This window comes from Esox lucius, chromosome 1, assembly GCF_011004845.1.
Source record: "Esox lucius isolate fEsoLuc1 chromosome 1, fEsoLuc1.pri, whole genome shotgun sequence".
Classification (NCBI taxonomy): domain Eukaryota; kingdom Metazoa; phylum Chordata; class Actinopteri; order Esociformes; family Esocidae; genus Esox; species Esox lucius.
In genome coordinates, this window is record NC_047569.1 from 37291458 (window position 1) to 37313621 (window position 22164).

A 22164-nucleotide genomic window follows, 5' to 3' on the forward strand; every position below is an offset into this window, starting at 1 on the left:
GCAGTTAAACACTAAAGCATGGTATGGCTCCTTTCTAGCTGGCTGGGGAGAGAGGTTTTACATGACGAGATTCCAGAAGAGGTTTGTGTCTCTGTCACTGTGTGTGTGTGTTTGTGTGTGTGTTTGTGCGTGTAGAGCGGTTTGAGTGCATCTGTGCGTGAGTGTATGTGTATGCTGGGGGTAAGAAAAAGCGAGGGAGCGAGTGAGTGAGTGTCGTCACAATGAATCAGAGCGGGTGGGATAGCCCCCTCCCCGGTGTCTGTGTCAGCCAGTGAGCGTGCTGTTCTCAGTCGCACTGCACACAGCCAGTGTACAGCATCTTCAGCAGCCTGCCTCTCACGCTCTCCATTCAGCTCCCTGCTCCACACACTGAGAGAGCCAGCCGACCAGCAGCCTCCTCACTGAGCTCCATCTGCACGGAACGCAAAGTCGGGACGAACGGAGAGCTGCAGACGGGATGTACTTCCAGGGGACAAATATGTCTGTGCGGCACCCTGCGTGTCTCCTCCTGTTTCTGCTGAGTGCCAGTGGCGGGGGCCTCTCTTCCCCGCTCACTCCGGAGCTCCCGGCTCCCGAGGCGGACGCAGTTGCCCCGGCCGAAGCTGACCCCACCCAGGCCACTCCCCTCCCTGACCCCTGCGAGGGACGGCCCTGCCTGAACGGGGGAGCCTGCTTGGCCAAGCCCTCTGACCCGGAGGCAGAAGACCCTCTGCCGAAGTCCTGGGCTTACAGCTGCACCTGCACCTCTGGATTCACTGGACACAACTGTGAGGTGAGACTGTGCCACCATCCTGTGTCAGAATGAACTGCCCCTCCATCCATCTGTCTCTGATATTAAACACGCTTTGTCACCTTGACTACGCTGATTGCGATATGTGCACCTTCACATTACTGCAAGTGTGTTCTCTCCGTCTTCTTCCTCTGAGCATGTGCTGTTTGGGAGACATGAAGAGGAGCACTGCGTTGCTGTGGCAACTGCAGTAGAGAGGTTAGCAGAGAAGTAGACATGGGTGCCTATGAAGCAGTTAATTAGCCTAAAATATGATGCTGTCAGTTAGGTACAATCTTTTGTGTGTGAGTGTGTGTACATGTGCGTACTGTGACTAAACCCAGGTTCTGAGTGGAAAAGTAAACCAAGGCTTGTTCGTCAGTAGGTTTGGCATTGATTGGGATATTGATTTTGTTACGAATATCTTTTACCTATGATTGATTATGGCTGTCTTTCAATAATCATTCCCTCTTCCTTTGAACCCATGACCTTGACATTTCATAAAGACAGTTACGTTTCGACTCTCATTGAATTTTGGGTTCTATTCCTAAACCTATCACATCAGCAACAAACTGAGTGTCTTTATTAGTGGTAGGCGGTTGTTGTTGAATGAAATGCGTGTGGGTACTTTTACCCATTCTAAACCAATCAATGTGCTGGTGTAATGACTTCATTACAACTTTATGCCACCAATTTTGTTTACAGCAATGAGACATGTTGTGTTAAGACATGTATGTTAAGGCAGCAACATAATTGCTATAAAGCTGAGACACATACTAATAACAACATTTTTTTTTTCAATAGCATTAATTATTATTTTTATTTATATACACAACAGGTTAAACACTTTTGTTACTTTTCCAGATATTGAAAACAATTATGTCTTAGTGTTGCTACCCTCTGAGCAAATTAACTAAATGACAGTGCTTTCACTGCAGAACAGGCCAATGCCCTTTTTCACATACCAACCATTTAAATGACCTCAATACCTGAAGGAGACTTCCCTGTAAGCACAAGACGATAAAAGTAAATTTTCCTTGTTTGAAAAGAGGTCTTATTTGAACTATTTTGCAAAGCGGGTAAGCCTCAGATTTGGTTAACTGCTGACTGCATGTAATAACTATTTTTATTATGTAGTTACATCAGCCTTTTGACTGATGCTAAGAAAAGACAGCATACACAAACACCAAAAATGACAAACACAACCACACTTTCTCTAAGCAAAACTCAAAAATGACTGGAGCAACTTTGACCGCTACCACTCACAGCTGTCAGCTACGTTTGACACCTGAACAGTGTCTACAAGGACAACGCTTGAGTGAGTGTAGAGAGAATTGTCAGTGTAGCCAATGGTAATCAAACCTCGTCTCTCACTTACCAGCCTGGCATGCCTGACAACCAGAATTCCCGGTATTCAGGGAAAATGGAAAGAGAGCCTGTGACTTGGCATGTAAACTCCTCCTACACATGCACTTTGGTTGAAAGCGGGAAAAGAAAATCTCGAGACGATCTTATTGCGGATTTAGGTTCAGGTGTTTCTTTCTCATTCACGTTTTGGAGTACCTTAACAAGGCGGGCATGATTCCAGAGCACCTCTGCTACAAAAGCATGCAGATGTTGTATCAACACCACCACCACCAACCACCCAGCACCACCAACCACCCACCACCAATCACCAACCACCACCCACAACCACCACCAACCACCACCCACCACAACCACCAACCACCACCCACCACAATCACATATCACCACCAACCACCACCCACAACCACCACCCATCACCACCACCAACCACCCAACACCAATCAACAACCACCACAACCACCCAGCACCACCAACCAACAATCACCAACCTCCACCCACAACCACCACCCACCACAACCACCAACCACCAACCACCACAATCACCCACAACCACCACCCACCACCACCACCACCAACCACCCAACACCAATCACCAACCACCACAACCACCCAGCGCCACCAATCACTAACCACCACCAAACACCACCCACCACCAATCACCAACAACCACCAACACCAACCATCACCACCAACCACCACCAACCACCACGACCACCAACCACCACGACCACCCACCACCATGTATGTTTGCATGCCCAACCTCAAAAAAGGTTCATGAGTAGCCTATAAAAATCCTACTTAATCAGACTAATGGCACAATGGCCGGGACGTTTCTCACTGTATCCTTGGCTGCTCTGGTTTCTGACTCCTGGAATAGATCTGGGATGGCCAGCAGCTGCGGTCTGTTACAGTTGCAGCCAATCCGCTACTCCGCACCACATGTCCGCCGCCGCCAGCCTATGAGAGCAACTCTTTGGGGAGTCATTTATTTCTCTGTCCCTGTCCCGCGCACCCCCGTCTTTCTCCATGGCAACTGGAGCAGCAGTCAATAGGGATTCAGTGAAAGACCTGTGTGATCGGCTTGGCGGGCAGACACAGTGGCTGCTGGCAGCGGTCCGTTCATCTCGCCACAGATGCAACTGGGAAGCGGAGGATGGGGTGGGGGGAGGATGATGGGGAGATGGAGAAAGGAGGCTATAAGTTGGGGCGGTACTGACATTGAGAGACCGTGTGGGAAACTAATAAATGAACGTTGTATCTTTTTGTATGAGTTTTATGATTTTATGAGACAACGTTTCTGTGCTGGAGAGCAGGTGATGGAATTTCACCATGCTGGAAGGGACGTTGTGTAACAATCATGTCTTCCCCTGAGCTAGTTCTGGGAACCAGAAACGCACTGAGCCCTGGATCACTGACATTACTGGGTATTAAACCAGTGATGTATTTCCAGCCAAGCCCAGTGCACTAAACTGGCCTGGATACGCATCCACCATAGTCTGGCTGAAGCTGCGCTGGAAAGGACACTGAGAAAGAAAAAAATGCATCATCCAGCACAGTCCTGTTCAGGTTGGCCAATAATGAGAATCAGGAGTAGATCTTCATCTTGCTGAAACTCCACACAATCTATTCGGTACCTAAACCTTTCACCTGGTCCTATAGGGTCACCAGATGAGATTCCTCTTGCTAGTATCCATGCATTTTCCTCCTCTGAGTCTCAGGCCCAGGCTTATTCATTATTAAATTACTGGATGTACCCAGTTGGATGTGATAAGCTCCTCAAAAATAAGGTCAGGGAGGAAGTGTATCACTCCCTTAAGACAAGCACACAAGGAGCATTTAGTTAGTTGGTTTTCAGCGTGATGAGAACCAAAATAAGGGCTGGGGTCTGTTGGACTGTTGGGCTGGGGTCTGTTGGGCGGGGGTCTGTTGGACTGTTGGGCTGGGGTCTGTTGGACTGTTGGGCTGGGGTCTGTTGGACTTATGGGCTGGGGTCATTTAACCTGATGGCCCCAGCCTTTTGCGTTTGCCATTATTGTCAGTACCGTGCACTGAGGTAGATCACTTCCCATGAGTCCTGTAAAAAATGTTGTTTGAGGTCTGGACTCGTCTGGAGAGTGTGGAAAGTGGGGGCGGGGGCACGGATCATCCTTGTGATTGAACAGAATGGAGACTGGTTGAGCTGTTTGAAGTGGCAGTTGGCTTTTATTCAAAGCCACCGGTTAAGTGAACTGTCCATCATAGCTTTGAAGAAAACAAGTTTTTCTCCAGCTAGGTTTCTTGGAAGTCATCAGACAGGTGCAGTTGATGCACCGCTACCTTAGATCCCTCTGTTAGCTTTTCCTATGCACAGGGCACTTTGGATGAACACGAGGAAAGCTAATAGAGACTGGCCCATGTTTCAGTGGTGATGGTTATTCACTCGTGTCTCTCGGCGTGTCTGAGCTGCTGCAGATACAGCGCTACAGTGCTTGTTACAGCGTTTCATCGTCATCCAATTAAGATGAGCTCAAGGCACAATGCCGCGAAGCCTTTTGGTCTCTGAGCTGCTTTCATATCCTTTGCTTGTTAGGGAAGCAAAGAGATTGAGGCCAGGAGGAATACGGGAATATTCACACAGCTTCTTATCACACACTGCAGACAAATTACAATATTTCCGTGATCATCACTATGGGGACGATACTGTCGAGAGAAGTGGGCACAGTGAATACCAGCATGCAGGTTTGTTTTGGTCGATGGTGTCATCTCGGTGATCAGTTTGTAAGAAGTGGGCACAGTGAATACCAGCATGCAGGTTTGTTTTGGTCGATGGTGTCATCTGAGTGATCAGTTTTGAATGTTTGCAAAAGATCTGACTGCTCGCCGTTTGAGACAGAATTAGCAGCTGGAACAGGAGCTGACCAGGCTCACTGTCGCTGTGGTCAGGATTTCAGTCCCACGCCCCCACGTCTGAATAACAGCTGTTGGGTCTCCTTGATTTAATATAGGACATTATGACATGTTACACATCTACTGACCCCCAGTGATATTGTTGACACCATTGCTTTGTTGGCAGGCCAAAGGCCTACGCGTAGTTGGATTTTATTTCACCGTCTAGATGTAGGATTGCATGGCCAGGAGGGGTCACTGCCGGAAATAAATGTGGGGTTGAAGTGGTCAAGTTCCTCCGGTATGAAGAGATTCTTTAGTAGTAGTGGTGTTTTGAGTCCTAATATCTACAAGGCCCACAGCGTCAGACTGACAGTTCTGGACTAGAACATCTTGCTTTAAAGCGCTGCGGACTGTCTCGTCCTGTCACTCATCCATTAAGTCCTGCAGGAAATAGAACAGCAGCCCGCAATGTTCCAGACCAGAGCGCCCTCATGGGTATTCTACTGTAGGCATGCTTTTGAGTTTTGTGTCTTGTCTCATTCCACATTTTCTTCCTGGCCTTGTTTGTCTGAGTATTCAATCTCCTGTTCATCTCTGATTGACACTTTTTGCACACAACCATTTTTTGTTTGGCATATGGACGCTGATTTTATCCAGATAATATCTGCTTGCATCCAGACGCTCACATGGGAAGACCACAATAATATTAATGCTATTTTGAATATTGAAAATGGATGCTGTGTAATCAAAGCATCATCTGTCATTGAATACGCCAGATTAGCATTTTGAGCCAGAATCAATAAACTCATATTCTGGATGATGTCCTTTTGATTTCATGAAAGCCCATCTTTTCTTTCTAGATGAGAGTTGTCTCTCAGGCCTTGCCTTGCTCATTTCCACATCACACATCATCTGCCCTTTTGATCTCAAGGAAACCGAGTAGTTAGGACCATACTGGCTGAAAGCACTATGCATATGAATCGACTGAATATGGCCAATCTAGGCCTTGTTGCCAACTTTCATTGGCACTGTGGTGGTAAGCTGCAATTAGTGCAAACCAGTGTGCCATCCCATAACACCCTCCGCCGGCTCACCAATAACTGGTTGTTTCTGTTTTAGGGGTAAATGTAAACAGAGCTTTTTACTTTTAAAATTTTTACTTGAACCCCGTTTGTCTTTCTAATTTCATTTGTGATTAAGACCCTGCTTCATTGCAGCAACTCCCATTGGATTTGAGTGTCTTCCGAAACATATTTGGTGCTATTCTAATTCCTATCATGCTCATTCTTGTGTGCTGGAAAGAATGCGCTCTCTGGCGTTCTACCTCAATAGAGCTCACAGGCGCTCAAGCCACAACAGGAAGTTTTTTGAGCGGGATGAGGCAAGACAGCCATATTTGATCATTTACCCAACATAACTTGGACGTTGCTGGCTAATTGCATTGCCGAGTGCTAGAAAAATTCTCAATGGTTGTAAAAAAAACAAGCTTTTTGCGGAGCTCGGCATAATGTGATATTACAAGAAAGTATACCAGAAAATGCACTCACTACAGTGATCCAGACTGGATTAGTGTTTCTGCTAAATAATGCAAATGTAAAATGTTGGTGAGCCAGAAAAAATATCTGCAGCTGTCATCAAATTAGCACCCCATTTGGACCAATACAAGGAAATCAGCAGTGCTCTTATCCAGCGTGAAGGGCGCTAAACAAAAGCAGAGGAGTAAACCGAGAAAACTTTAAAACTTAAAATGGAATTTTAAAACTATTCTAAAAAAATTTAGTTTTTAATACTAACATACTGAATGGATTAACATACATGACTGTAACCAAACATTGTTGATTAGAAATTATGGGAATTGCAAATGCACTGCTGTTCATGCACAGCAATGGGGAATTGATTCACACTAACAGAGAAAACATTTCACTGCAGTAATCATACAGCTCACTACATACAGTGGGGAGAACAAGTATTTGATACACTGCCGATTTTGCCGGTTTTCCCACTTACATGTAGAGTGACAGAATCTAAAACAAAAATCTGCAGGATTTTAATCCATGATGGCGTAGTGTGTTACTAATGGTTTTCTTTGAGACTGTGGTCCCAGCTCTCTTCAGGTCATTGACCAGGTCCTGCCGTGTAGTTCTGGGCTGATCCCTCACCTTCCTCATGATCATTGATGCCCCACAAGGTGAGATCTTGCATGGAGCCCCAGACCGAGGGAGATTGACCGTATTGAGATTCACCTTTATTTCCTGAAAAGGTGGTTCATCCTTTAGTGTCCTTTCTTCTCTATTACAGATTTCTGGAAATGTGCTTTGCTGCACACAGTAATGTCTTCACTGTCCACTGTGATGTGTTTCTTGTGAAGAGGACGCACTTTGCTTTTTGTGGATATATTTCGACACACCACATATTGGACCGGTTTTCTATTTTGAATATGCACTCTGTGAGTTTCTTGGAAGCAGAGGTCCTTTATAAACTGTGATATGTGACCAATGTCACACTGAATCACTTGAAATGTCTGATAGAATCTAAGATAGATGACAATATGAGGGGCTGTAAATGTTTGGACCTTTAGAACTGTTACTTGAGGTGCTCCTGTTTCTGTGCTGAACCGTAGTGAGATGGCAGTGGTGAACGGTAGTGAGATGGCAGTGGTGAACGGTAGTGAGATGGCAGTGGTGAACGGTAGTGAGATGGCAGTGGTGAATGGTAGTAAGATGGCAGTGGTGAACGGTAGTAAGATGGCAGTGGTGAACTGTATTGAGATGGCAGTGGTGAACTGTATTGAGATGGCAGTGGTGAACTGTATTGAGATGGCAGTGGTGAACTGTATTGAGATGGCAGTGGTGAAGGGTAGTGAGATGGCAGTGGTGAACGGTAGTAAGATGGCAGTGGTGAACTGTATTGAGATGGCAGTGGTGAACTGTATTGAGATGGCAGTGGTGAACTGTATTGAGATGGCAGTGGTGAACTGTATTGAGATGGCAGTGGTGAAGGGTAGTGAGATGGCAGTGGTGAACGGTAGTGAGATGGCAGTGGTGAACGGTAGTGAGATGGCAGTGGTGAACGGTTGTGAGATGGCAGTGGTGAACGGTTGTGAGATGGCAGTGGTGAACGGTTGTGAGATGGCAGTGGTGAGCATGACTCTTAGTTATTTTATGGAGTTTAATATTGCTATAATCTATGAAGGAGTAGAGACGCATAGGTTTTGTATCGTAAAGTGTGTTTAATCTAAAGCATAAATAATACAGTACATTTCATACTTGGCATGTGGGTTTGGCACTCATGGTTGGCAGAAAAACTGGGTAATGAGAGTGGGAATGGGCAGGGCATATGGACATTAATATTAATATATCAATGTAGTAGTAAAGTAATATACTGCATTCTGTGATAAGCACTAGCTTAACCATTTAGCCAAAGGAAAATATTAAATATTATACATAATTCTATAATAAGTACCTCACAAAAGGATACTAGTGTGTAGTAATTTTCTATGGTACACTATATAATTCTATATTAGTGTGTAGTCGTTTCTTACAGTACACTTTAAGTTCTATACTACAGCGTGTAGTAGTTTTTCTATAGTATACTATATAATTCTATACTACAGTGTGTAGTAGATTTTCTGTAGTATACTATATCATTCTACACTGCTGTGTGTGGTAATTTTTCTACAGAAAGTTTCACTACACCACAATTTCACTGCACTGTACTAAGTTTTGTGGGCTTTAGTAAATAGTAGTATTTTCCTACATGATGTGTGTTTAGGTTTCTTCTGTATGTCTGGCATAAGTGCTATTTCTATCCTCTAAGTCCCAAGGCGTTGCATCACAGCACTGGGCTGACAGTGAACCTCCCTCATCCATCCCTTAGTCTACGTCCAGGGTCACCAGAGTACACGCAATTAGGGAGATGTGTGCACGTGTGCGTGTGTCCGTGTAGTGAAGATGAGGACGAACATGCGGACGTGGTGGACGGATTTCACTAGCGAGCGTGCGTCATCGTCTGTACTTTCGCCCTTCGATCTTGCAGGAGACGGTGTCTCTTAGCAACAGTGTAGCCAAATCTGTGGCCTGCTCTCCAATGACTGATCATTTATACAAAGAGATGGGCACGCTAACTCACGGAGGCTCACGCACACACACACACACACACACACAGACAGCACTGTTTATTAGTCGGCATAACAGTATTTCATTTTGATGTGCGGGAGCATAAGTAGCACGCTCTGTTTGAGCACAACTTGGACAGCTTTGCCAGGTTCTGAAGGTGGCCTGTTGTTTAACCTCAGATAGTGTGATTCCATATTCACTGTCAATGGCAGACGATGAAGGAGGCCAAACAGACAGTTAGGCAGGCAGGAAGTTAGGCAGACAGGCAGTCAGGCAGAGGCCCTCAGACAGACAGAAAAGGGGAGAGCAGTGTTGCCCCCTCCCAGTGGAGGTGTTGTTAGCCCAGGGCGCTAACCAGTGTTTGGCACAGAACCTGACCCAGTAAAAATCCATGCTCTTAAGGCATATTCACACTGCACCTTACCACAGGAGATTTTAGCACAGGACTAAGCAAGTGCTCACACTCGCACCTTTTGAAGTGGACTACTGTAGCACCAACCTTAGCCTAGGGTTAGCTGACCCAGATCTGTGGCAGGGTTAGCATCACGTTTTCAAGGCTAGCCCCAGAAACCCTGGGGCAAAATAACCAGTGTCAAATGGGGTCAAGAATAAAAGCATTGGCTGTTTATTGTCCAAGCACAAAAACAAACATTTAGTTTTCATATTCTTGTGACCCACACCATTACCAACATTTACACTGTAGCTCTGTATTGGTCTTTCCACTCCGCAAACTTTTCTTATGAACGTATACCGGCTTTATTTGAGGGAATTAGCCGGAATACAACTAATTCCTTGCTTTTGAAGTAAATCTATAAAGTATGTCAATAGACAAAAGGTGGAACAGGTCACATTCTCCGTCTCATGTTTATATTTACAAGTCACCATTTCTGTCTTTTTTTTGTGTAATTGTAACAAAGTTGTCAAAGCAAAAGCCAACAGAGTGAACGTCTTGATCAAACGATGTCAGAAAGCCCTTAATTGAACCATGGGAGACTAATATTGAACGCATGTTTTACATGTTGACAATATTTGCATGCCAGAGAGAACGTAACATTTGTAACTTGTCAGAGATAGAATGTAAAATGGTCTCATGTTGAATTTCTACATTAGCCTAGGGTTACAATTTCTTGTGTGAAGAATGGCTAAGCTATTCAAGGCCATTCTTAGACTTGGCTAGCTTCTTTTCTCTATCTCTTCACAGGATTGACAAGTATTCAATCACATACTTTCCTGTAATTAAGGATATTTAGTTAACTCAGTTTATCTATATCTAGCTTGTCTAGCTGTCTGCATTTGTCATCCATACCCCCCCCCCCCCCTAATTATTTTGTTATGGCTATCTCAAATATGTCTGCTTGTAGAAATAGTCATTCTATTTTTGTCCCATCTGCTTTCAGTGTTAAAACAAAAGATGTTTTTGACAACGTTCAAAAACAATTCAGTGGCTGATGCTTTCTTCATTTTCTTTCTTTTTTTATTCGTAACTAACCACATTACTAATGTTACTCTTAATGTGCTGAAACATAAAGATAAATAGTTTGAATGTGTAGCGTATACATTTGTTCTGGTTTAATTTGTCCTTGATACCAATCAAAGGCTATCATGGCTCTTCCCGGGGCTTTCCGACATCGGCTTTAGGTAGGCACTGCATAAGCATACATTGCAATGGTGCATGAAATAGACGTTTACTCGGGCGAGCTGTGGGAGGGGCTTGATGCTGTGATGATGTTACATGCTGACAACAGAAACAATACATCACTCTCCATTCTGGATACTGCACGCAGTCGGCAACATGCACTTCCTTGTTCAAGTGCGCACACGCGCAGCACGCGCACACACACTTAATGTATTCTCCCTCTTGCTAGTTAGTTAGCGATCTCATTTACGATGTGCCTGAAGACACTGCCAGGTAATGACATGTGACGACACCACACTATGTGCTCCCTGGAGACACATTAGCTTCCTCCATCCGGTATAAACAGATGACTGCTGGTTCTACACTCATCCTCTCCCTCCGTTTTTCCTCTCTGTCCTTCTCTCTTCCTCTTTAAGAGATATGTTATCGCTGTCTCTATACTGTCATCTCTATCTCTATCGGCCTTTTACAGTAACTGTTTATCTCTTGCTATTATCACTGTTTCTGTCTGTCTTTTTCTATTATTTCCCACTGTCTATTTCTTGCTGTTATCTCTGTTTATGTCAAATTTTTATCTGTACTGTATTTGTTTTACTGTAATCTCTGTATATGTCAATTTTTTTTTAATCAAAATCTCACTGTACATCTCTTGCAGTTAACTGTCTCTGTTTATTTTTCTCCCCTCTCTTTCTCTTATTTTTTTGAATTGCACAACCTTGCTCCCTCTTTCTCTTTCACTCCTTAATTTCTCCTTCATATACCTCTTCATCCTCTCTGTGGACTAGAATGTGTGTGGGTTGAATTAATGGCATAATAGCAGGACTGATGCTGATCTACTGGGGGATTGTGGGATCCTTAGATAAAAATGTCTTGCAAAACGTGTATTATTTTTAGGGATGGTTGATTTATCCTGTTCACAATGTCATTTGAGTCTTGTAATATTAAAAACCATAGCACCACAAAAGAGAAAGGGAAGAAACAGAAAGAAATAAAACAAATTTAAATGGAGGGAGATTGGAAGAGGGGGGAAGGATACCAGGGCTTGTTGTTAGTGGAACATGACAGATGTCGGGATCCCCCATCTATGGACTTGTTTGTGTGATTTCTACCTAAGATATAATTGGAAGTTGTTTGTTTTATGTGGTAACAATAAAACCACCATAATCTTCAAACTTACGTTTCCACGTTTGTGCCACTCAGCGGCCAACTTTCGAAGGACAAAAGCGAAAAAGATACTTGCTGAATGAGATTTATTTGGCAAGGCAGGGGTCCTTGGTTTGTAACAGACATCAGCCAAACAACAAGGAAGTAGTACTGACTAAGCTTGCTGTGTTAGGTCTGTGACACATGCTTCCATCTCTGATTTGTCAATCATCTATCAGAACATCTAGACTGACAGGTGTCCCTGTCTATCTCATTTTGACTTTCTTTATCTGACATGATAGTCCCAAACACTATTTTGGATGCATTTACCATGTGATCTCCAGTAGTTGTCATCTCTTTAGGTGGATTCTCAGGATTTGAGAATATTCTATTTCAGAATACTTACTCCTCCTTGTTCTCACTTTTTTCTCATTATCTTGGACATGTGTCAGTTTTTGTCAATCAACAGAACAATGTCTGAAAATACCCAGTCAAAAAGACAGCTTTTAATTTTATTTTAAGTCTGATTATGTTATCACTATCCTTTCAACCATCTAAAGGCTCAGACAAATTCCAATAGAAAAACAATGTCAGATTTTTTTAATTAACCCATTAATAAATGGGTTATCATAGCACTTTCAATGTCAAAAACACAGAATACTGTAAATGGAAATCTAGTCCTTTGGGGGGGTCCATGTGAGATTTGGTTAGGGGATCCCCTGCCTCGCAGCAAAACATTCTAGTGCCACTCCACTGATGGAGGAGAGAAACAATTTCATTTCTTCCAGCTCTAATCATTTTGACATGGCTTGTAAAGACAATGTAGCACTTTTAAAACCTTTCCAAATACTTGTTTTATAACAGCTATATTTTCCCTTCATCAAACTGATGCTGTGCAATGTTTTGGATGCTGGAAATGTTTTGAGAATGTACAAATGTGTAAAAGTAGTCAACAGAATGTTTGTGTTATAACCTTTTTCTAAACTGATAAAAAAAAATTCCCTCTTCAATCTAAACACAATACCACATAATGACCAAAACCAACATTTGTTTTGAAACTTGAGCCAATTTATAAAACTAAAACTAAAATCTTCTTTGGTATGACCCTAGCCTAAACGATGGTCAAACAAGTCTATCCCATTCTTCTCTGAAGAGCCTCTCAAGCTCTTTAAGGTTTGATGGGGAACGATGCTGCACAGCCATTTTCAGGTCTCTCCAGAGATGTTCAGTCAGGTTCAATTCAATGCTCTGTCTGGGCCACTCAAGGATATTCACAAACTTGTCCGAAAGCCATTCCTAAGTTTTCTTTGCTGTGTGCTCTAGCAGGAAGGAGGGCCTTCAGCCCCTCTAAGTTCCTCCGTGCTCTGGAGCAGGTTTTCATCCAGGATATTTCTGTCTCCCAATTCCTTATGTTGAAAAACATCCCCACAGCATTAAGCTGCCACCCACCTCCTTGATTCATGTCAGAGACGATATTAACCAAGTGATGAGCTCTTATCTCTGGTTATCCAGACAAATTAATAAATAAACTTCAATTAGTGCTGCACACAGCTGCTAGAATCCTAACTAGAACAAAAAAATTTGAACACATTACTCCTGTCCTGGCATGCTTACATTGGCTGCCTGTTAGGGTTAGGGCTGATTTTAAGGTTTTACTCTTAACCTATAAATCAATACATGGACTTGCTCCTACTTACCTTGCTGAAATGATCCAGCCATATATACCTACACGTAACCTTAGATCGCAAGACGCAGGCCTTTTAATTGTACCTAGAATTTCTAAACAAACAATTGGCGGCAGGGCCTTTTCTCATAGAGCTCCACTCCTGTGGAATGATCTGCCAATTAAGGTTAGAAATGCAAACTCAGTGCAAACTTTCAAGTGTCTACTAAAAACTCATCTCTACAGCACGGTTTATAATTAGGTGTAGCCTGGCCCGGGGGCGTGAAGGTGACCAGTAGGCTTGATACTGTCCACCCTTGCTGTCTTGCCAGGTGGGCTCTCGTCGCCACTGGGATGCCCTCCCTCCAATGCCCTTCGGGGGAAGAGTCACTGGCTTGTTGTTGACTCTCTATTGCGCACTTGTGCAGTTGGGCTGTACGCTACTAGCAATACTCGGCCCTCATTCAGGGGGGTTGCGGTTGGTGGGTGTCCCTTTGGTTGATGCCTGGCAATGTGGTTGGATTGATTTCCTGCCTGTTGGGCCCTGTCCGGGGCCTCCCCCGGGTAGGGCCACAGTGTCACCGGACCCCCCCGTCTCAGTTTCCAAGGTGTTACGCTGCTATATTATTGTGCTGGGGGACATGAGGGATGTACTACTAACTTTTCTCAGTTTCCTCCAATTTTAAATTTTAGAAGGAGATGAGGTCCTGGTCCACACCTGCGGATTACCTGGTTTGGGGGGACCGTTGCTGTTCCTGTCCTTGTCCACTTGGTCATACTTCTGACCTAGTCTAAAATCAAATATACTCTGGATTTAGCCAAGAGAAATTTATTTATTATTCCAATTGGACTCTTAATATCTCACCCGGCACAGCCAGAAGAGGACTGGTCACCCCTCTGAGCCTGGGTCCTCTCTAGGTTTCTTCCTAAAATTCGACCTTCTTAGGGAGTTTTTCCTAGCCACTGAAATTCAACACTACTGTTGTTTGCTCCTTGGGGTTTAAGCCCGGGTGTCTCTGTAAAGCACTTTGTGACAACTGCTGTTGTAAAAAGCGCTTTATAAATAAATTTTGATTGATTGATTGATTGATGAGCGTTGTCTGATTTCCTCCAGATGCGACTCTTGGCACACACAGCAAAGAGTTTAATCTTGATTTTATCAGCGCAGACAATTTCTCATAGTCTGGGTGACCTTTAGGTATCTTTTGGCAAACACCAAGTGGGCTGTCATTTGCCTTTTACTGGGAAGTAGCTTTCATCTGGCTACTCTACCATAAAGGCCTAATTGGTGGAGTGCTGCAGAGTTGGTTGTATTGGTGGAAGGTTCTCCAAACTCCCCACAGGAACTCTGGAGCTCTGTTGATCTCCCAGACATTTCAGTACCAAAGCAAATGGTCTAAATACGCATGTAACTTGGATATTTTTATTTTTGAATACATTTTCAAAAATGAATAAAAACCTATTGGAATAATGCACTGTATTTATTCCAAACTTGGGGTCATTGTAATTCTTGAAGACGAATCTTCTACCAACTCCCAGGGCTCTTGCAGGCGTCAGGTTTTCTTCCAGAATTTCTCTATGCTCTGCTGCATCCATTTTGCCCACTATCTTCACAAGATTTCCAGGGGATGCTTCTCTGCATGGGGATGCAGAGAAGCATCCCCATGTCATGATGGTGCCACCACCATGCTTCACAGTAAGGATGGTATTGTCAGGGTGAGTTTTTGGCAAACATTGCACATAGGGTTGAGGCCAAAAACCTGTATTTTGATCTCAACAGGCCAGAGAATCTTATTTCACTCTGCCTTACTCTCCCACATACCTTCTGGCAAACTCAAGCAATATATCCAGGGGATATTAAATGCCTTGGAAATCTTTTCATATCCTACCCCTGATTGGTTCTTTTGAAGAACTTGATATTACAGATTTCCTTTTTCCATAGGATCTGTACGAACCATCTGTCCAGAGACAGGTGTATTTATCCTGCAATCATGATGAACACTTTAACTGCACACAGGTGGACTCCATTCACCTTATTAAGTGATTAATTACTAACCTTAACCCTAAAGACAACTGGTTGAGCCACAGCTCATTGTGTGTGACGGCGTGGCGCTGCGCACCCTATCCGGCGCTCCACATCGCCGGCGTGCTAATTGGCGGCAGCAGCGCACCCCATCGACACACATACGTTAGGGGCACATCTAAGATCTTCTGGTGGTTTATTCCAGTTGTGTACAGCATCAGTACTAAATGCAGCTTCTCCCTGTTTCTTTTGGACTCTGGGCTCTACTAGCTGACCTGTGTTCATGGATCTAAGAGTCCTGCTCGGTCAAACATATCAGAAATTTATTTGGGTCCTAAACCATTCAGAGATTTATAAACTGAATGCACTTTGAAATCTATTCTGTAACTGACTGGAAGCCAATGCAAAGATTTCAGAATCGGAGTGATGTGCTCTGTTCTCTTGGTCCTGGTTAACATTCTAGCAGCAGCATTCTGAATGAGCTGCAGTTGTTTTACAGTCTTTTTGGGGAGTCCAGTTAAGAGACCATTACAGCTTGGTCTTTATGGGACCCCAAGGCTTTGATTCTGGCTATAGGTTTTAGATGATAGAATGCTGTTTTGGTGACCGCTTTGATAAGACTGTTAAATGTTTTAAGCACTCGCTGCCCTCACAACTTACAGTGCGTCATAGAAAGGAGGTGAATATATATGCAATCAATTACTTTATGTCTGATATTTGTAATTCATTTAGAACTATTTGCTGATTTTACTTTTCATTTTGACATTATAGACTTTTTTGGGGTTGCTTAGTGGCAACAACTATTAAATTAAATACATTTTGATTTCATGTCGTAATACAACAAATGTGGAAAAGTCCAAGGAGGGTGATTACTTTTCAGAGCCAATGCATATATTATTTTTAAATGTGCGTGTTTACATTGTATTACAGTGCTAAGAAATTAAATCTACTGACCACTCTTCAAAATGCTACTTATATTGATTGATTTGGCCGTCCATTGTCCCCATCCCTAATTGTCATTTGCAGTGGAAGCCATTCAGGATAATTTAGCAGTGATGCCTGAGAGATTTGTCTGGGATTTGAGAAGTACTTTCAGCCGCGGCTATTTGTCTGTACATTGTTGCTGTTGTTTAAGAGAAACAGCCGATGTCATGTATCAGATATGTATGTCTCTGTGTGTTGGGGTGTCTTGTGTACTCTACAGTGCTCTCACATTTCCTTCTCTCACTCCCTCTCTCTCCTTCTAAAGCACAAACACACACACAAAATGTTCTTCTACCTTAGATAATTGCTTTCGGGTTACCTAGACACGGTAGCTATGGCAACACAGATATGATTGTTAATAGTAAAAAAAATAAAAAACATTCAGGCATCTTGCTGAGGGACCATACTGTCTTCACAAATTGTCATGTAATAACTATGTTCTAGACAGAATGCTCTCACCAAGAAAAACACCCACACTTGTTCAAGCGTGGCCTTCGCTTAGCGGGCTCATGTTTCAGGAATAAAGATATTTGTGTGCACGCTTTTTAATATTTGTGACTAAGGGTGCCAGCTTGTCTTAAATATTTAGAAACATCTTCCATCTTCCTTACTCGGTGAACCAGTTAGCCATTAAACTTCCCTTGCAGCTTAACCCACAGCATAGATGACTCAGCCCTAATCAGTGACTGGCTGATACACTGACTTCCATTTACCAAACACTATAGCCCTCACTGGCGATTCTCCAGGCTCACTTTCACACCTTTATCCAAAGCTGGCCCCATGGAGATTTTCACAGATCTGAACAGACTGTGTCAGATTGCTAGCACTACAGGACTGACTGTGAGCTCCCGCTGGATTATCAAGCCATACAATTCCATATAATTTACATGAATACTTTATTAACATTTCACCCCAGACCTTTGTGCCACACGGTGGTCTAACGGTATTGGCCGATGCCTCCCGCGCTTATGGATTCTGGATCACTGCTGTCTTAGCACACAATCAGTCTTTTCTCAATACTTTTTCCTGTCCCACAAACATGCAAAGACTCAATGTTTTCAATGCAATGAATCTCGATAACATCTATAATTCAGTATGTTTTACTAAATTCCTAATTCTACAGCCTGAAGTGACAGAATGAGATGTGTTATGTGTTCTTTTTTATTAGTTTAGTTTAATTTATAAACAGCTCTGTCACAGCCATTCAACATAAAAATGTTGTGCGTTTGTGTGTGTTTCTGTATTTGCATGCATTTGTATGCGCATGCGCATGTGTGTGTGCTTCTGTGTGTGTGTATATGTGTGTGTGCTTCTGTGTGTGTGTATATGTGTGTGTTTATATGTGTGTGAGGGAAATTGCTGGCCCATCTTTCTTTACCTGCCATCGTTGAATGAAAGGTTATGGAATGATATTCTAATGTAATGACTCAAGAATTTTCTTCACGATAATTGTCCCAGCTGGTCTTGTGGTCAACGTATGGCCAGCAACAAGACCTTGTAGCGGATAGGAGCTTCAACTGTAGTTGTGTGGTCACATGGTTGAACTTGAGATGGTTGAACACCAGATGGGTTGAAATGTTCTGGATACGTTGCAGGGAGGTTTGAGGGCACCAGCAGGGAGCCCAGCTAACAGTGAGTTGATGTAGGCCAGATGTAGAATCACCATTTCCTGGATTTTGTACCTGTGCCTCTTCGTATGTCGGGTAACATTTTAATGTCCACAAATGTAATCTTTGGGCGCGACCGTGATGTCAACTCCGCGATGTTTGTGGAGAATGACATGGGTGTTATCCAGGGTCACTAGGGGTGGGGGAAACCATGGAGTTTCCAACCGTGACAGAGAAGTCATGTAGTTGACAGGTAGCAGACAGGGCTAGACAGCAGGCATAACTTCCTCTTGGTGGTGGTGAGTAAACACCCAAGCAGGGATTTCTGCCACCTAGGTATCCGAAGGAGTAAAAGAAATTAGTTCTGCTTCATCTGGATATCAATCAATGCAATTCATGGACAATGCAAGGAAATGACCCAGTCAAGTCACTTGTGAATAGAGAGAATAGAGTACCTATAACCAAGCCCTGGCAGAAACCAGTAGTGAGAGCCCATGGAGCAGACACAGATCCTCTCACAGAGGTGAAGACAGCTGAACGATGTAAGTGGATAATAACAGAGGAGATGGAGTCAGTTTGGGCAGTGCAAACAGCTTCTGTGACACAGAGGAGAGTGGTCTGGTTTGATTGACCGATCTTGAAGCCTGACTGGTTAAGATAGTGGAAATCATTCTGAGGCAAATGATCAACAGCCTTGCTCAAGTATTTAACAAAGCAAATACTAATGGCATGCCAGTCTGTTGTTTATTCCCATCAGTGTGGTGCTGTGGTGGTTTCTTAAGATGAGGAGTGACTCTGCTACCTGGGCGTTAAAAGGAGATGCCCCCAATGCCATTTTTGTTCAGCTGCTACAGCCCTGTTCATTCTCAGTCACTTTTTGTGGAAATTTGTTGAGGTTCTAGTGGATCCTTGTTTCAAACTTGCCCCTTGATAATTTATATAACGGCTCTCAAAGGTTTTCACTCCCCTGGGACCTTCTCACATTTTGTTGTGTTACGACATGAAATCAAAATCCATTTAATTAGACATTTTTGGCACTGATCAACACAAGAAAAATTACGATGGAGAAATGGCACCAACTGAACAGTTTGTTTGCCACATCTGCGGCACACTGAAACATTCAGCTGTTACCGATGCCAGGATCCAGGTCCCTAGAGCAGAAATGGAAAGCAAGATAATTTAGCATCTAGAGATGTTCTGGAACGTCACTCTGCATGTAAAATATCTGGTTGCATGCAGACCGGGACATTAATGTATGGCCCCCGGACCAAGTTGTCTGGTTATGGACAGCCTATATTTGGGCCGTCTTAGAGCTGAATGATCCAACATGCTTTTGGGCCTCTGTGGTCCTACTGTAGGGCAGTAGTTGTCACTGGCATGAGTAAACACTTGAGAGAGTTGAATGGTAATGAGGTGGGAGTCAGTCCCATGGAGAGAATGACGCTCTTCCCCACCCTCAGACATGCAATGCATACCGAATGACCACACACACACACACACGCGCACACACACACACACAAACTTTAGTTAAGCCAAAATCTTTCTTTTTCAAAATGGGGACACACACACAAACACACAGAAATGTAAACTTTAAGTTCCAACAGATTCACAGCCTGCTTTAAACATTTGTCCAGCTAGGATACACACCTAAATACATGACTGAAAAACCAGCTGTTAGATGCAATGATGAACAGGCATTACTGTTAAGTACGTAGTTAGCTTGAGCATTGTAGACATAGTTGACGGGCAGTTAAAAGCCACCGTTTAAGTGCAATGATAGAGCAGACGACACTGTAAAACCGTATCCAGTTGCTTAATTAACCTTACATTATAATTTGGCTGGACTTCAGAAAGACAAAATGATTTACTCAAAGTGAACTGAATATGAACAACACGTTGAGTAAAATTACAAAATCTTGTACCATGATTCCACAAAGGGAAACTATTTACCCTTAAATTAAAACTGCCAGTCTGCACTTCAACCCTAAAAGTCATTGTAATATTATAATTACCATTACAATTACCATTACAATTACTATTACAATTACATATTTCCATCTAAAGGGCTGGTATACAGAGACTGAAAAAACAAACATTTGTCCTGGTCTAAATACTTTTGGAGTCACTCTATTTGTTTTATATAGTTAAGTAGTGTATGTACTGCACACACACACACACACACGTGTGTCCTAAACATTACCTTTCCATCAGCTTCACTAAGACATGCAATCATCTCTTTTCAAAGACAGAGGCAAGCAGAATCCCAAGATGGGAGCAGATTAGGATACCTCCTTTAGCCTAATACCTACATTTAACTTGGCCGTATTGAAAGAGAGAGTATGGCATAGTTTAGTGTTGATCACACACACTTGTTAACAACGTTTATATTTAGGGCTTATTACAATACAATACAATTTGAACGTCAAACACTGAAGTCAGTTCATGACTTTGTGTTGCAGGGCTTAGTTTTGTTACAGTCCCATTTTTTGGCTGGTGTGGCAGATACAGCTAATTATTATGGTTCTGGGATTGTCTGGTTGGAAACAACAGTTCACACTTCATGTTCACTGGTACAATTGTACATGTTTATATATATGTAGTTGTATGTTTCTAAGTATATTTGTTTGTATGTGTGTATTACTGTATCTATTGTTTAACCTTTCCATATATTCTCGTATGTAGTGACAATATAGTAACAGGCTTTCTTGAGTTAAAAGCTGAATAGCTAAGATTTAAGGCTAGGATAGATCTACACTTTATGCGGTAAAGTTTTGGACCGAGCCCCTTTTACTTGGACTCAAAGCACCTATAAAACCTCCTCAAAATGTATAACTCTCTGCTACTCCTGGCTTTGCATCCTTAGCAGAAAAAGCCATTTCAAAGTTAATAAAGAGGTAGGTGTAAATAAGAGGAGAGTTCTCTAAGGCACAGCCATGGTAATATACAGTAACAAATGTTGAGTCTGAAGTGGCCTCTCCGTTTTCCAGGGCGTCTACAGTCACTCTTCCTCTCCTCTGCTGTGTTAACAGTTCTTCACAGACCCCTGTGCCAGCAGCCCCTGTCTCCATGGCAACTGCAGCGGCAGCGGCGAGGGCGAGGCGTACACCTGCGAGTGTGCCGAGGGCTACGACGGGGAGAGGTGTGAGCGCGCCACGTTGGGAGCCTCGGACCAGTTGCCTCTCTCCAGCTGGGAACCCGCCAAACTCCCCGCCCCCCAACAGGCCACCCCGGCCACGCCCACAACCGCCACTCAGCCGCCCACGTCAACCGCGGTGCCCTCCACCACGCTGGCCCCTCCCACACTGCAGCCGTGGCAGCCCAAGGCCGGACAGAGGCTCCTGGCGGTGCCGTGGGAGAAAGAACAGGTTAATGATGAGCACACACAGCACAGAGAATTATCTCCTTGGTGTTCCTGTGTGTTTTTGTATTCCTATATATGTGTGTGTGTGTATTCCATTTGCAGGTGACAGAGGGACTGCGCTGTGAGAGTCCTGAACTGTGTGAGCTGACCTCTGGAACTCTGACCTTATCATTAGAGGTGCCTGAGGAGACTGCCATCAAGTAAGAGCCTGACATCTGTGTGTGTGTGTGTATAGTCCTCTGTCTCACTGTGTGTGTGTGTGTGTGTGTGTGTATAGTCCTCTGTCTCACTGTGTGTGTGTGTGTATAGTCTGTCTCACTGTGTGTGTGTGTGTGTGTATAGTCCTCTGTCTCACTGTGTGTGTGTGTGTGTGTGTGTATAGTCCTCTGTCTCACTGTGTGTGTGTGTGTATAGTCCTCTGTTTCACTGTGTGTGTGTGTATAGTCTGTCTCACTGTGTGTGTGTGTGTGTACAGTCCTCTGTCTCACTGTGTGTGTGTGTGTGTATACAGTCCTCTGTCTCACTGTGTGTGTGTGTTTACAGTCCTCTGTCTCACTGTGTGTGTGTGTGTATACAGTCCTCTGTCTCACTGTGTGTGTGTGTATACAGTCCTCTGTCTCACTCTGT

General features: G+C 43.6%; 1 protein-coding gene across 1 annotated transcript in view; it reads left to right on the forward strand.

The window, feature by feature from the left end:
- Nucleotides 1–278: 278 nt before the first annotated feature.
- The window catches only part of dner (delta/notch-like EGF repeat containing), a 53059-nt gene continuing 31173 nt past the window's right edge, over nucleotides 279–22164 (forward strand). The window contains exons 1-3 of the mRNA XM_010873444.5: nucleotides 279–772; nucleotides 21206–21541; nucleotides 21640–21737. Of these exons, the coding sequence (XP_010871746.2) occupies nucleotides 458–772; nucleotides 21206–21541; nucleotides 21640–21737 (749 nt within the window). The 5' untranslated portion in view covers nucleotides 279–457. The remainder of the gene's footprint in view (nucleotides 773–21205; nucleotides 21542–21639; nucleotides 21738–22164) is intronic.